Genomic DNA, 12,610 nt, shown 5'->3' with positions numbered 1-12,610 from the left:
CGGTCTTTGTTCCAACGGTGATGACGATGAAAGATCAACAGGGGACTTGGTATATAAGGCGGGTAAATCAGGGACACTGCGTCCCCTTTGCTTGCCATCCTTCTTCGCTTCCCGCTCAAGAATAACGCCATGTTTGGCTTTGCTGTGCATGGCAAGTCCATCGAAGGTGGAAAAACTTTTCCCGCAAGTAGGGCATTTTTCCTCAACATTAGCCCTCTGCCCAGTTTGTACGTTTGGCGTCAAATTTGAAAAACCCATGGCCATAGGAAATGCGCTGGTCTGGCATGAAGCATTTTGAGCAAAGGGACTAACCGCATCGGTTGCAGTAAATGGCGAACTTGCCTGCATTCCAGGTGCAGCAAAGGGTGATGCTACTGTAAACGGTGGCGCTTCAAAAGGCGTAGCGGCGGTGTCAGGTGTAGAAGTAAAGGGTGACGCCACCTGACCAATAAATGGTGAATTAGCCACCGCCGCTGTGAAGGGGGAGGCAACTTCTCCAGGAACAGAGATGTTCTGCTGCAATGGCTTTGCTGGAATGGTCTCCTTTGTTTGCTGCTGTTTGCCAAACATTGGCAATTGTCCAAATGGTGTAATTGGCGCCGTCACAGGCTCTTCCTTTGGCACCTGTTGTTGCGGCTGGAGAATCCTCGGCACCTCGCGATGCACTGTTGGGACTTTTGCGAACGGATTGTCCACCTTCCCTGCACGAAAAGGATTTAATGTTTGATCAGGTGCAGGGGCAAATGGACCCTTCAGGTCTACCTCTGTCAACGCGTGGTCTTTGACGTAGGACTCTGATGCCGCCCTTGCATCAATTTGATCCATGTTCTCGAAGGGGTTATCCCCTTCAGGAGTGACAGGCTCATAGAGAGGCTGCTCTGTAACATCAGGGCGTGCAGCAAACACCTTCATCACCATTGTACTGTGAACAAAACTCCCTTCCAGCCTGTTAAGACCAATTTTGTCCCACACACCGAGAAGCTCCGCCATGTCGGCATCTGGCACCCCGCGGTCGGGTTGATGAAGCGGCTTTGGTGTGGGCCTCATACGACGAGGACGGCGTTCCTCGTCATCCGTAAAATTCCTCTCAATGGGGCTCGAAGGCGGCGCTGAGGGAATGGCCGTGGGGGCGGTTTCAGCGCCGGGACCTGGGCCGGCCTCCACCGAGCCATCGCCCCCGTGTGCCTGTTGGAGGTGTAGCTTCGCCGCCATCTCCAGGCGAAAGGCTTTTTTGCAAACGCTACAGTGGAACTTTTTGTCCGAGGAAGATTGAAATCGTTCCTGGCAATTTAGCGCTGGTAAAAAAAAGTGGCTGCCATCGTTGAGACGCTTGACGCCGTAACGTGCCTTTGGAGCACACGCTAGCCATCTTGCGCCCACTCTGCGGGAGAACTTCGCCAGCGCCCCAGCGAGCAACAACCGACGCATCTTTTCTAAAATCACAAAAAAAAAAAAAAAAAAAAAAAACAGAACTCGCCAAAAAAAACAGAAACTAAAAACGTAATAAAAAACACTGGCACAAATCTCCTTCATGATGGTCTTCATAATTGGTTCATCTCCCGTCACAGTGTCCCAAGAAGAACAAGTGATCCAAACTGTTCAGAGACAAGCAGCTCCGTGTCCTCCACGTATGTGCCATGAATAGGAATAAACCTTGGCTTCTTGTACATTTTTGCTACAACATGCACAAGCGCACCCTCTTTCAATTCAGAGGTACTAAACTCAACAAAGGGGACACCTCTACACTTTAAGGTGAGCGTTTCTTGACTACACACCGCTTTCTGCTGTGGCAGAGGAAGGGCGGAAAAGCCACATTCCGTCAAGAGTAGGCGGCAGCTCCACAAGGGCTCCCCGAGAATTGATCCCCTGCAGGGCAAGTGCACAACACCGACACAACAGTGTGTTGCAAAATAGGACCAACGACAGAGCGGCGCTACCGGATGTGGCAACATTCAAACTTCTAAATGAGTAAAAAAATAAAATACATATACTAAAAAAAAAGCACGACTGCGAATAGCAACAGAAAACATCGGTGTCTTTAGCAGAGGCAGTGTTGTTACCTTCTCCCCGTCCCTCATCCCAAGGATTTTTCGTTCATTCAAATAAATAAGCACCCTTTTTTTTTTTTTTGTTCATCACTCTTGTTGTACTCACAACTTGTCACAATATCTCAAGAAAACTTCTTAGCATTTCTTTCCCTTTCACTTCAAGAGGTTGTCGCAAAGGGAAAAACAAAAATGTCTCGCCACCCATCCCGAAGGAGAATTTTTTTTTTCACACTGAAGGAATGAACAGAAAGGCCTCATGGCTTATGTGCCGTATATTCCTTCGCAAAAAGACGCGTTCTTTTATTGAGCTCGATACCGGTGATAAGCCGTTCGAAGCCTCATGGATAACTCATGAAACGCAGGCAAGAAAACGCTTCCCTCACTATCCAAAAGCACCACCGTCTGCTGAAGCTCGGGGGGAACAACAATGCCTCTTTCCCAGCAGTCAACTGGATCTGTGGCAAAGGGAAGTATATTATGCCTATATGCATTCATAAGAACCCTATCAGGGTGAATAGGGAGGTTGCGCAGCTGTTCCTTCTTCCTTTTCTGCCAAAAATCCAGGAATTGCTCCCGATACAGTTGTTCCTCAAGAAGGATTCTCTGTTTTTTCACTTTTTCCATCCTCAGTTTTTTCTCCCTGATCGTGCGTAACTCATTGGCAAACGCGATGGAGCGTTGTTTCCATAGTTTCATCACTATGCTCATTGCGTCCTGTTCCTTTTTCTCAATTCTGCGGCGCCGCATCACCTCCTCCTTCGGAAGTGAGTCGACGTATTCTTCCCTGTCAAGAGCGTGGGCGGTACCACTGTTTTGGTCCGTCTCCGTCAATCTCTGACGATACGCTCTGGCGAGGGCCACGACCCTTTCGTAGGACTCCTCAGGCAAATCGTGCCACGCGCTCGTTCCGCTGTAATCTGCGCAAAGGCGGTGAGTTTCCATGTCGCTCACTCACCTTCGAGCACAGGCACTTTCACGCAGACAAAACAAAAAGAAAAAAAGAAGGAAAGAAAAAGAGCCAGCACAGCCCATAAGACCTTAACAAGCTAGCCAATCACCCTGTCTCTCCTTGAGAAACCCAAAGCACCTTCGTCTTTCATCGCCAGAAAAACCCATTAAATAGATTTTAAAACGGGAAATGCTTGGCGAGTACAAACAAAAAATAAAATAAATAAAGCAATCCCTTCTTCATTCGCCCTAATAGTTACGATTACTTTTTCATAAATATATATATATATATATATATAATCTGTGCAGTTGCGCGTGTGTATATATATATATAGAAGAATCCCTCCACATAGTGGGGGACCGTCATTCAAAACCCAATCCGCAAGGTTTGAAGCGCACAAATATTAAATACACACACACAGAAATATATATATGCACAAACGCACACATCGAATAAGATGCATGTTCTCTATAGATCATCGTCATCCCCATTTTTTTCTTCTTCCCTCTTGACTTCTTCTGGGATCGGCACATCTTTTAAAGTTGAGCTGTGCTCATGAACGAACTTGTAAATCTCATAGAACGTACGGCCCCCATCATACATAATTGGCTTTCCTCCATGGGGAACAAAGTATATGGTCGGAAAACCAGAAACGTCAAAGAGAGAGTTGTCCATCTGGTTAGCAGTAGCGTCCATGGCGGCAATAATAACGTCCGAGGACTCAAATTCCTTCGCCACCTTCGCGTAAATTGGAGCCAAATTCTTGCAGTGCCCACACCACGGAGCAAAAAACTCGATCAACATGTCTTTTCCAGATGAAAGGTACTTGTCCAATGTCTTCCCTACAACTGTGGTCAGCCCCTCAACGGTTTCAATTTCAGGGACGGGCTGAGATTTAATTTCTGGAGATAATTTCTTTTCGGAGTATTCGATAATAAATTTTTCAATGCTCTCTGCAGTTACCGGTTCCGTAGATGGATGAACAAAGTGGTCCTCACCTCGAGCAATCACAAAAGCAGGGTATTTTGCATCATCTGATAAACCAAGACTAGAAGCCACCCCATACTGTTCCGCATCTACCCAAAGGAGCACCATAAGACGGCGCATTTTCTTTCCCACATCCAGAAGCTTGGATTTCAGCTCCTTCGATTCCTCCTCGCTCGGTTTCAATAGAACCCATGCCACCGGCCCTGATATTCCAGCGTAATCCAAGTAAGTGTTGGGGTTGATCTCCCCCATAAATGGGATAAAAGCAACCTCAAGAAAAGATTTTAGATCCGCTGTTTCCATTGCCCCATCAAAGACCTCCTTTTCCCCACCCTTTCTGAAAACAATAATGGATTCTGGTTTCTCATCGGGAAGAATATTTGAATCTGTAATAACCACAAACTTCATTTTCATCCGTAGGCCCTCTGCAGAAGTCGCTAGCGTTTTCGAGAGTGTGGATTCCATGTCCGAGGTCACTCCCACACATACAGCATTATGCTCTTCCCTTAATTTTTCCAATTCTTCAGCAGTCTCAACATGGACAACTGCAGTTCCAAGGTTTGCCTTCACGTAGTTTACAATATCACTACTTTTGCGACCACCTTTGTAATGTTCCACCTCCTTGCCGTCACGAAAGAGAATAATTGTGGGGAACCCTTTAATGGAGTACTTCTGGGCCAAATTGCTTTCCTTGGTGCAATCGACATCCACCATGACCGCCCCGCTAGGAATCTCTTTGGCCGCCTTCTCCCACTCCGGCGCAAGTTTCTGACAGTGCCCGCACCATGGAGCATAGAACTTCACAAGCGCAATCTCACCACTTGAAATGACGTCGTCAAAATCTTTATCGGTGGCTTCCACAACCTCACTTCCCTCCGCCCGAAGCGAGCAAAAAAAAAGGGCAACAAAAAAAATGAAATGTATCATAATTGTGTATCCCTTTTTTCTTAAAAGAAGTTTGACGCTTGTCTGAAAAAAATAACGAGTAGAAGATGAGACACAATAATATTCGCCTGGGCTGCTAGTTATATGCTGGACTTATTTATAAAAAACGAAACAGAGTAAGAAAAAAAGAATATATATATATATATATATATATATATATAAAGCGGGGTTTACTACATACTGAAGGTTTAACAGAACGTAGGTGTATATTTATAACATAAGTGAAAGACTTTGGTTTCCTTCCAGCCAAAAGACCCCGCCGTTCCCCTTCGCCAATTCCACCTCTTCGCCAAGTTCTGAAGTGTAAACACACGACCGCGTGTCATGCCGTCTGCGGGGTTTTCTGCAGACCGCACGTAGACAAAGGATGCCTGTATTCCGCGAGAGTCCAAAAATTCATATATCCGTTGTAGCTCCCACGTCATGGCGTGTTATTTTGAGCTGCCTTTATTCGCCGCTCCTTGCAGCGAAGTATTTTTCACCCAAACGTCAGTGGTGGATGGCAAGATGGCGGAAAAGGCCGATAAGGCTAAGCGTACCGCGCGTGCCTCGGCCTGCATGATAAGAAAACGTTTCCTCTCCCATTTTCCTCCGGCAATTTTAACGTCGCCGGAGTCTGGAATAAAAACGGCTCACCATCCATGGAGCGACACATCAGTGATGCTGGCGGCCGACGCCTTTTCTGTGGGCTTGATGATTCACCCACAATTATTCTCGATGATGTGTCGTAGTCTCTCGCCCAAACCAGCCGCTGCCGGCGGAAGGTTCGCCGGGGATGTCTCCTGCACAATCCCCCGGCTAACTGCCGATAATCGCCGTCGCACTGCCTTTCTGAAAACGCAATGGTCATATAAACGCGTGCACTAAATGGCCGCCAAATATAAAAAGCGTGACGCCATAACCTCCACTCCCGCGATGGTCAAAGAATTGAGCGCCGGCATGGCGCATACAGACCGGACAAATTCTCACTCAGGGATACCGCACGGTGTGTCTGAGATCAAAATGCACCCCCAGGAAGATGTACTGCGTGGCGCCCGATTCGCGGTCCTCCCCTATCGTGGCGTGACGGCCGTCCGCATTACGAAGCACTTGGGCTTCCCACAATGTCGCATCGCTCTTCGACACCGCAATGTGTATATTACCGATCCAAACGTCGACACGCACCAATGGAGGTGCAGCCCAGAGGGGGTGAACCACCGTCGTCACCCCGCAATTGCCGAAGTAATAATCTGGAGAATTTCTGGGCTGGCCTTGTATCCCATTGGGAGCCGTGTCAGCTCCACCAGCGTGCCGTCCTCCACGCGGCATCTCTTTCGATGCCGAGCCTCCCGCGGTAAAAAGACTTTAAAAAAGGATGCCTTCACATCCAGGCAGAAAGTGGCCTCAGCCATCACAGGCGGCAAATAATGGGAAATGTGTAAAAGAGGAACATTCGCCTCATAAGGGTCGTCTCTGTTCTTGTCGCGTGGCCACGCGATCCATCGTCGTCGTAAACCGGTGGTTTTCTCCTCCACAACCAAAAGCTATTATCCATCCGCCTGTTATTGTGGACGAAGCGTCCTCGATAATTCCCGCTTCCTTTGACAATCGCGCGTCATAGACTGGAATCCTCCGTGAGCCTTCGCGCGCTTTACCGGAGGAGGGCAGAGGGAAAGGGGACCGCCCGACGAGTCCCCAAACTTGCATAAGTCTCTCCAAGGTAGCCGGGTTCAACCGGCTCATGATCCACTTTGGTATTCAATACGGGCACGTTGACTTGCTGTAACGGGATAGCGTGTTCATCTTGTGGAGTGGTCAGACGCGTCCTTTTCGCGCTTCTCGTTATTGTAGCAGCATGATTGTGATTAAAATCATGAGAAATGCTCCTCTGCCCTCAACCAGGGTTCCTGCCCTTCCGCAGTTTCTCCCTTCACATCAATGCGGCCAGCAACGACACCTGGGTCAGCATTGTGGTGTACTTCCACAGATATCGAACAGTATTCTGGGGAAGGTCGAACGGGTCGACGTGCTTCGTCAACTTCGAGATCACGTGTGGGTCAAACTGTATGTATCCACGATTTGAGCAGCGTGCCGCAACGCACCGCGTTTTGTGGAATGCGCCGTGGCATTCCAAGGAGCCAGAGCTCGTTCGACTTTGGAATTAGTAATATTCGTGAGCTTTTCGTTTTCTTGAAGTGTCCTGCATAGCTTTATAGTGTCGAAGGCGTCCTGCCCTTGTGCCCTGACGAACCGCGAGGCGAGGTGGGGATCCGCCCTCGCCGTCTTCGGCGCCACGGACCAATCCAAAATTAAGGTCCCGTCCGCCTCCATTATAAAATTTTTGGGGGTTAAGGCCGCAATCTCGGACCAACGACTCGCCGTTATCCACACAAGTCGAAAAACAACACTTTGCTTCCAATCGGTCCGGCTGCGGATACATTGATCCATCCCTTCCTTTGTCGATGAGTGCGCCTGCTTCGTCTCCGATCGCGCCGCAATTTCTTGCAACCCCAGAATCATCATTTCCAGCGGGGTTCAATTCATTTCCAACATAGACCGCAACATCCTGGCGTACTGCCGTCGGGTCGATGGCGCCACGTCTAATATTGCCGCCAAAAAGGGCCGCGCAGCTCTCCTCGTTCATCGTGCGTTCGTGCGTGCGGCAAAATTTTGAGACTTGCCCCGCTAGGGACATTCTCCGCTTCCACGTCGGCGGCGCCCACATTTCTCAAGCGACCTCGTTCGCCCTCCTGCGGCTTGTCCGAAGCGGGGATGTCGGTGTTTCGTCGTACCACAGTCGAGCGCCGTTTACGGATAAGCTCCATTGCCCTTCCCGACGATTGCGTCGGGCAATTTGAAATATCGTGTGGAGTGTCGGCGGTGCGGTGCGACGTCTGTGCGAAATGTTGGGAGGCGGTGGATCGGATGGGGCTGCCGTCGTCCGTCCTCATAGGCAGCGGGCGGCCCCTTTGCCGTTTTTTAACTGCCGTCCGTGCTGTGAGTAATTCTCTCTGGGGCGCGTTTCGGACGTTGCTTTTAGATGTGACGTGCCCATCAACATGACATAACTGGCATCGAAACGATATTTGCGCACCTCGCCGTTACACGGGAGGCCGGATTGCCCTCGCAAAGGCGTCGGCCTCATGAACGGCAGTGCAAGGACGGGCGCGAACGTTGAAGAGCGGGATGCCGGGGTCGGATGGCATCGTGAGCTGCATTCGGGATGCATGCAGTAGGATCCTGCCAAAGTACATAAACTGATCGGTGGAATCCCGCTCCGCTTCCACCGCGCCGATCCACGCAGCCAAACTGTCGAAGGAAAGTTGAGCCTGGTCGTCCGCCCGTTGCCAATAATTGTATGCGCCCCGGAGGTTGAAAACGACTCCGGGAACGCCCTCATCCCATATACGCCGGGCCCAAGTAGTGACGTCGAATGCGCGAAACATTCGTCCCTCTTCTTCCGTAGCGGAACGATCGTCCAAAGAGAAGTGCGGGAGGGCAAAGGCATCGAGGGATAGAAATGTGGTCACCCGAAATTGCCCTGAGACGTCTGAGGGATAACCTGCCGTCTCTCTCGCGCCGGAGTTCGTTTGGCCGTGCGTGACGACGCGCCCCCGACCATCAAGCGACGCTTTCGAAGTAGTTGTTTGGTATCGCCATCTTCGGCCGTATTTTCACGCGTGACAAGTCAATCGGTCGGACCTCTCCGAGTGGTAGAAACTTCTTCCCGGCCTGCCGTCTCCGCCTCCCACGCGGCTCGCCGCGCCTCTTTAGCACTAACGCGTGCCTCTCGCTCCTGTGGTTGGGCGCGGGTCGCCTCCAACTGCTATTCGCGTCCAGAAAGCGCGCGCTCTCGTTCTGCAAGAAGGCCGCCGGAGACCGCAATGTGAGATTCGCATGCCGATAGTTTGTTATGCTTCTCCTCAACCTGCGAGTTAAGCTGAGCATTTCGATTCCGCACGTCCGCGATGGCGTGGGCATAGTCAGTGCTCGATCGCTCCCTTTCAGAAATGAGGAGCCCTTTTTGGTGCCCCAACTCCCGGGCCGCACCCACACGATGGGCAGGAGCGCTTGTGTCTCGAAATTAGGAATCTGAGGCGCCCGGAGATTCGCAACATGTCCTGTAAGGCTCGAATCCTCCCGGGGTTTGGCGATGTTTTCCGAAAACAAGCGTAAGCCTGTCATCGGGGTGGCGACAGTTAACGTCGCATCCGACGGCCCGCTTTAATAAGGGTGAGCTGCACCTGCATATCACCATAGGAGCGCCATTTTTGCGTCACTCCGTCGCCGTGTAAAAGGAGTCACTGCCATTACTTTAAACCAACAGGCATGTGTCAGGTCTGGCTGTCAAAAAAAAAAAAAAAAAAAAAAAAAAAAGAGGAATGGATGCAACTGGCAGCTTGACCACTGTGCATTTTTTGCCAAGACGCTACAAAATACAGAATACAATATGCACAGAATGAAACAACAAGAGCAATACGCCCTTCCTTTCTCCATGGAAAAGAAATTCCCAAAGAAAAATAATACATATATATATATATATATATTTATAACAAAAATAATAACACTAATAAAAAAAAATTCCAGCTGGGAAAGAAATAAGCACGTCATATTCATGGAGACTTCCGGCGTCACGCCTCAAGTGTCACGGCCAATGAGTCGCATAAGGACTTCAGTTTCCGGTTTTCACCTTCAAGTTTGTGACTTTCGTATTGCTGGACTTGAATCTCACGTTTAAGATCCCTCAACTTCAGCGCATGTTTTTCCATGTCTGTATTTATGTTCGCTCTCAGTTCCTCTATGAGTCGCTGTAATTTCGTCCGCTTGGCCTCAAACAACTTTAATTGTTCACGAAGATGGTCCTTTTCCTCCTCAACACCGGCAGTTGTGCGAAGAGCATCATTCGCGGAAATGGCAACCTCTCGTTTAGAATCCCCACCCTGAACGGAGTCTGAGGAATATTTGGTGTCACGAAGTACATCCCATAGGCGCTGATTCGCAGCCTTTATACTCTCAACTTCTTCGCGAAGTGCATTGCGTTCTTCTTGTATTTTTTCCACCACACTAAGGGCAGACTTTTCTTGATCTTCAACAATGACCGATAGGTTTTTCTGTAGGTCTAAAGCTAGCTCATTCACTCTCTGCTTCTTCAGTCCAATGACATCTGTAACCTCGCGCTTCTTTCTTACACAGTACCCAATTGCCCGTTCGCGCTCACGGGAAAGTTCGCGTATGGCTCTCAGTACACCCCGCGCCCTTGCATCTTCCTCATGTGGGACGCGTTGGATGCTGCGAGTTAATGATGTGTGCAGATCATCCAAAATGGTTATAAGACTCACTAGGGTGAGACGCCGTCGGGCCTCCGCACTCTCGGCACACCCATTCAGTGACTCCACCTGCGCTACAAGGTCTTGAACCTGGCCCTGCTTTTCCTTCAGGCCTGCGTCGGTCTCCGAGAGTTCACGCACATATTCATCGCGCGGTAGGCAACCATCAGATGCAGTCTGAATTCTTTCTCGCTCTGTGTGCGCTATCCGATTATCAGCCACTACATTTTCGAGTTGCAACTGAGTTTCCCTCAACTCATCCGCGTTTTCATCAAGAGCCCGTTCGGTATCGACAACCGATACCAATATTGAGGCCATTTTTTGACTTCGATTTCGCAGGAGCTTCTCTTGAGCTGAAAGCGTGTCCTCCAGTTCCCGGAGATGCTTTTTCAACTCCCGAACAGCTTCTTCCTGTGTATCATCCATCTATACAGAGATTGTTTTCAACTTACGACCTGATCGTTCAAACAAGAAGGAAAAGCAAATTCGAGGTTGTGACGTTGGCCGCGTTAAGGAAGGAAAAGAGGAGAAATCACGGCATCAGTGACAAATTCCTTCAGGAACAAAACATTTAAGCAACAAAGAAATATGTCAAAAACCAGCGAAAAAACCTCATGATTTTGGCCGAAGGGCCAATGCATAATGGAAACCCATCAGACATCTGTGTTCCTCAATCAGCAAGTAACGAGCATCATCCCTGATCCATTTGTTATATTTGTGCGTCAGGTGCATGGAGCTTCTCGTCAAAGAGTTGAACCAGCGCACACAAGACAGTACTTTTGGCCAAGAAGGACTCCCAAAATCCATTAGTAGCACATAGCCGTCTTTTACGACATAAGTCAAAGCGGCATTGAGAAACTGACGCGCATCATCTTCACTTCTGTTCAAGAGCTCATTCCGGATCACAACGGTGTCGTACTTTTGGAAATCAGGCATTTTTGTCTCTCCCTTTTCAATGATGTCAAAAACGACTGTGCTTCCAACCCAGTTGTGATCGTTCTTGACCATAAAATCCAAAGTCATGGCTTTCCGTCGTTCCGCCTGCACTGCTTCGGGGAGGGACCCATCAATTTTGTATCGCCCATCATCAATAACTTTTTGATCCACGATAAACTCTACACGAATTGCTTTAGACATCTCATAAAGTCGGACATCGCTGGCATCCGCTATTTTTGGCGTCAGATCTAGCACTCGACCACGACAATATGTCTGGTACATTCGCCTCAAGGAGCGGTAAATCAGCCACTGCGGAATCAGGCTAGCTCCCCACACCAAGGCAGCCCCACCAAGACACGTTGCCAAAAAAATGTTTCGCCCATGCGCTATTTTTGCGTACTTCTCCCTCGGAATTAAGACTGGTTTGTAATCCCATTCCCCCGCACTGTTTGCATCTGGAATCCTTTTTTGCATTCCAGTCAAAACCTCCAAGGGTGAAGTGATTCGTAAAAAGAATCCAAGACCAAAAACAAAACAAAAAAGGCAAAGAAAAAAAACTAGAAGACATTTTTACAAAGAGCAAAAGTAAAATGGAAAAATACAGAGTTATCGCGTATAGACAGCCAGACGAACGTCATGACCATCAACTCGTCGTTGATAACTCAAACTCATCCACATTAATAAAAAAAAACTCTCACTTCATCTTATTTTTGGTTTGTAATAAGACAACGCAAACCCCCAGTACCAAATAGTCAATGGGTCCAACGGCAACCCCTCGAACCACTCCATTCTAAAATGAGGAAGCCACAACGCTGGATCCACAGAAATGGAACGAGATGAAATCAGCCATTTTGATGTTTTGTCAAATGTAAAAAAATCAAAGAGGATCTGGAGAGGCCGTCGGTGATCGCTTTGCAGGTGTACCACCAAGTGGTACTCGCTTGCCTTTTCTCTCAGCTGCCCATCCACCGATCGAATGTCGTTAAAGAAACTAAAGCATGGCTGCTGCTCTTGAAATGCCCACGAGGCTTCAAAGGAATACATTGATCCCATTAACATACCAAACATTCTCCAGAAGAGCCGTTGCGTATGATTGGCGCCAATAAGACCGCAAAGGGCGCCAACCGATGCAAAGTACATTCCAATAGGGTTGAATGCACTATTCAACGTACGACAAAGAATGGCTCGCTCTCCAAGATTTGGGGCATATCTTTCCTTTTCAATTTGCCTGAGTAACTCCAAAAAGGCATGTTCCTCCAGTGCCGACATCCACCTTACTATTCGCATCAAAAACAAAAACACAACATCAAAAACAATCAATTAATAATAATAACAATAATAATAATAATAATAATAATAATAATAATAATAATGCAGAAAGAATAATAAGAAAAACATTCAAAAAGCAACCGAAATCCTTTTCATTACCAGGTATGGGT

The 12,610-nt window shown here is 48.4% G+C and overlaps 7 protein-coding genes across 7 annotated transcripts, besides 15 other annotated features; all 7 read right to left on the bottom strand.

The window, feature by feature from the left end:
* Positions 1-1,545, bottom strand: Tc00.1047053507611.398 (RNA editing complex protein MP63, putative; the record flags this gene model as incomplete). The annotated part of the gene is made up of 1 exon (XM_816084.1): positions 1-1,545. A coding segment is annotated over one exon (1,545 nt), but the record flags the coding sequence as incomplete, so codon positions are not given.
* Positions 1-5,712: a sequence feature (heterozygous, Esmeraldo-like haplotype).
* Positions 1,444-1,467: a microsatellite.
* Positions 1,563-1,952, bottom strand: Tc00.1047053507611.389 (uncharacterized protein; the record flags this gene model as incomplete). Its single annotated transcript, XM_816083.1, has 1 exon — positions 1,563-1,952. The coding sequence occupies one exon, from the start codon at positions 1,950-1,952 to the stop codon at positions 1,563-1,565; it is 390 nt and encodes a 129-aa protein (XP_821176.1).
* Tc00.1047053507611.380 (uncharacterized protein) lies at positions 2,349-2,990 on the bottom strand (the record flags this gene model as incomplete). The annotated part of the gene is made up of 1 exon (XM_816081.1): positions 2,349-2,990. The coding sequence occupies one exon, from the start codon at positions 2,988-2,990 to the stop codon at positions 2,349-2,351; it is 642 nt and encodes a 213-aa protein (XP_821174.1).
* Positions 3,032-3,066: a sequence feature (CT-rich).
* Positions 3,269-3,295: a microsatellite.
* Tc00.1047053507611.370 (protein disulfide isomerase, putative) lies at positions 3,466-4,911 on the bottom strand (the record flags this gene model as incomplete). Its single annotated transcript, XM_816080.1, has 1 exon — positions 3,466-4,911. The coding sequence occupies one exon, from the start codon at positions 4,909-4,911 to the stop codon at positions 3,466-3,468; it is 1,446 nt and encodes a 481-aa protein (XP_821173.1).
* Positions 5,060-5,090: a microsatellite.
* Positions 5,136-9,265: a mobile genetic element.
* Positions 5,149-7,109: a mobile genetic element.
* Positions 5,713-7,892: a sequence feature (areas not merged during assembly with more than two copies in the genome that could not be assigned to a particular haplotype).
* Positions 7,893-8,026: a sequence feature (areas merged during assembly that could not be assigned to a particular haplotype. This can correspond to areas where the two haplotypes were merged or to regions with more than two copies in the genome that were merged during assembly.).
* Positions 8,027-8,438: a sequence feature (areas not merged during assembly with more than two copies in the genome that could not be assigned to a particular haplotype).
* Positions 8,439-8,569: a sequence feature (haploid, Esmeraldo-like haplotype).
* Positions 8,570-12,610: part of a sequence feature (heterozygous, Esmeraldo-like haplotype) that runs on past the window's edge.
* Positions 9,258-9,285: a microsatellite.
* Positions 9,432-9,460: a microsatellite.
* Positions 9,540-10,661, bottom strand: Tc00.1047053507611.340 (uncharacterized protein; the record flags this gene model as incomplete). Its single annotated transcript, XM_816079.1, has 1 exon — positions 9,540-10,661. The coding sequence occupies one exon, from the start codon at positions 10,659-10,661 to the stop codon at positions 9,540-9,542; it is 1,122 nt and encodes a 373-aa protein (XP_821172.1).
* Tc00.1047053507611.330 (uncharacterized protein) lies at positions 10,848-11,645 on the bottom strand (the record flags this gene model as incomplete). The annotated part of the gene is made up of 1 exon (XM_816078.1): positions 10,848-11,645. The coding sequence occupies one exon, from the start codon at positions 11,643-11,645 to the stop codon at positions 10,848-10,850; it is 798 nt and encodes a 265-aa protein (XP_821171.1).
* On the bottom strand, positions 11,871-12,458 carry Tc00.1047053507611.320 (uncharacterized protein; the record flags this gene model as incomplete). The annotated part of the gene is made up of 1 exon (XM_816077.1): positions 11,871-12,458. The coding sequence occupies one exon, from the start codon at positions 12,456-12,458 to the stop codon at positions 11,871-11,873; it is 588 nt and encodes a 195-aa protein (XP_821170.1).
* Positions 12,493-12,544: a microsatellite.

Source organism: Trypanosoma cruzi (genome assembly GCF_000209065.1).
Source record: "Trypanosoma cruzi strain CL Brener chromosome Unknown tcruzi_1047053507611, whole genome shotgun sequence".
In the NCBI taxonomy this organism is placed as follows: domain Eukaryota; phylum Euglenozoa; class Kinetoplastea; order Trypanosomatida; family Trypanosomatidae; genus Trypanosoma; species Trypanosoma cruzi.
The sequence above is the reverse complement of the archived record's forward strand: the minus strand, read 5'-3'. Positions and strand labels throughout refer to the sequence as shown.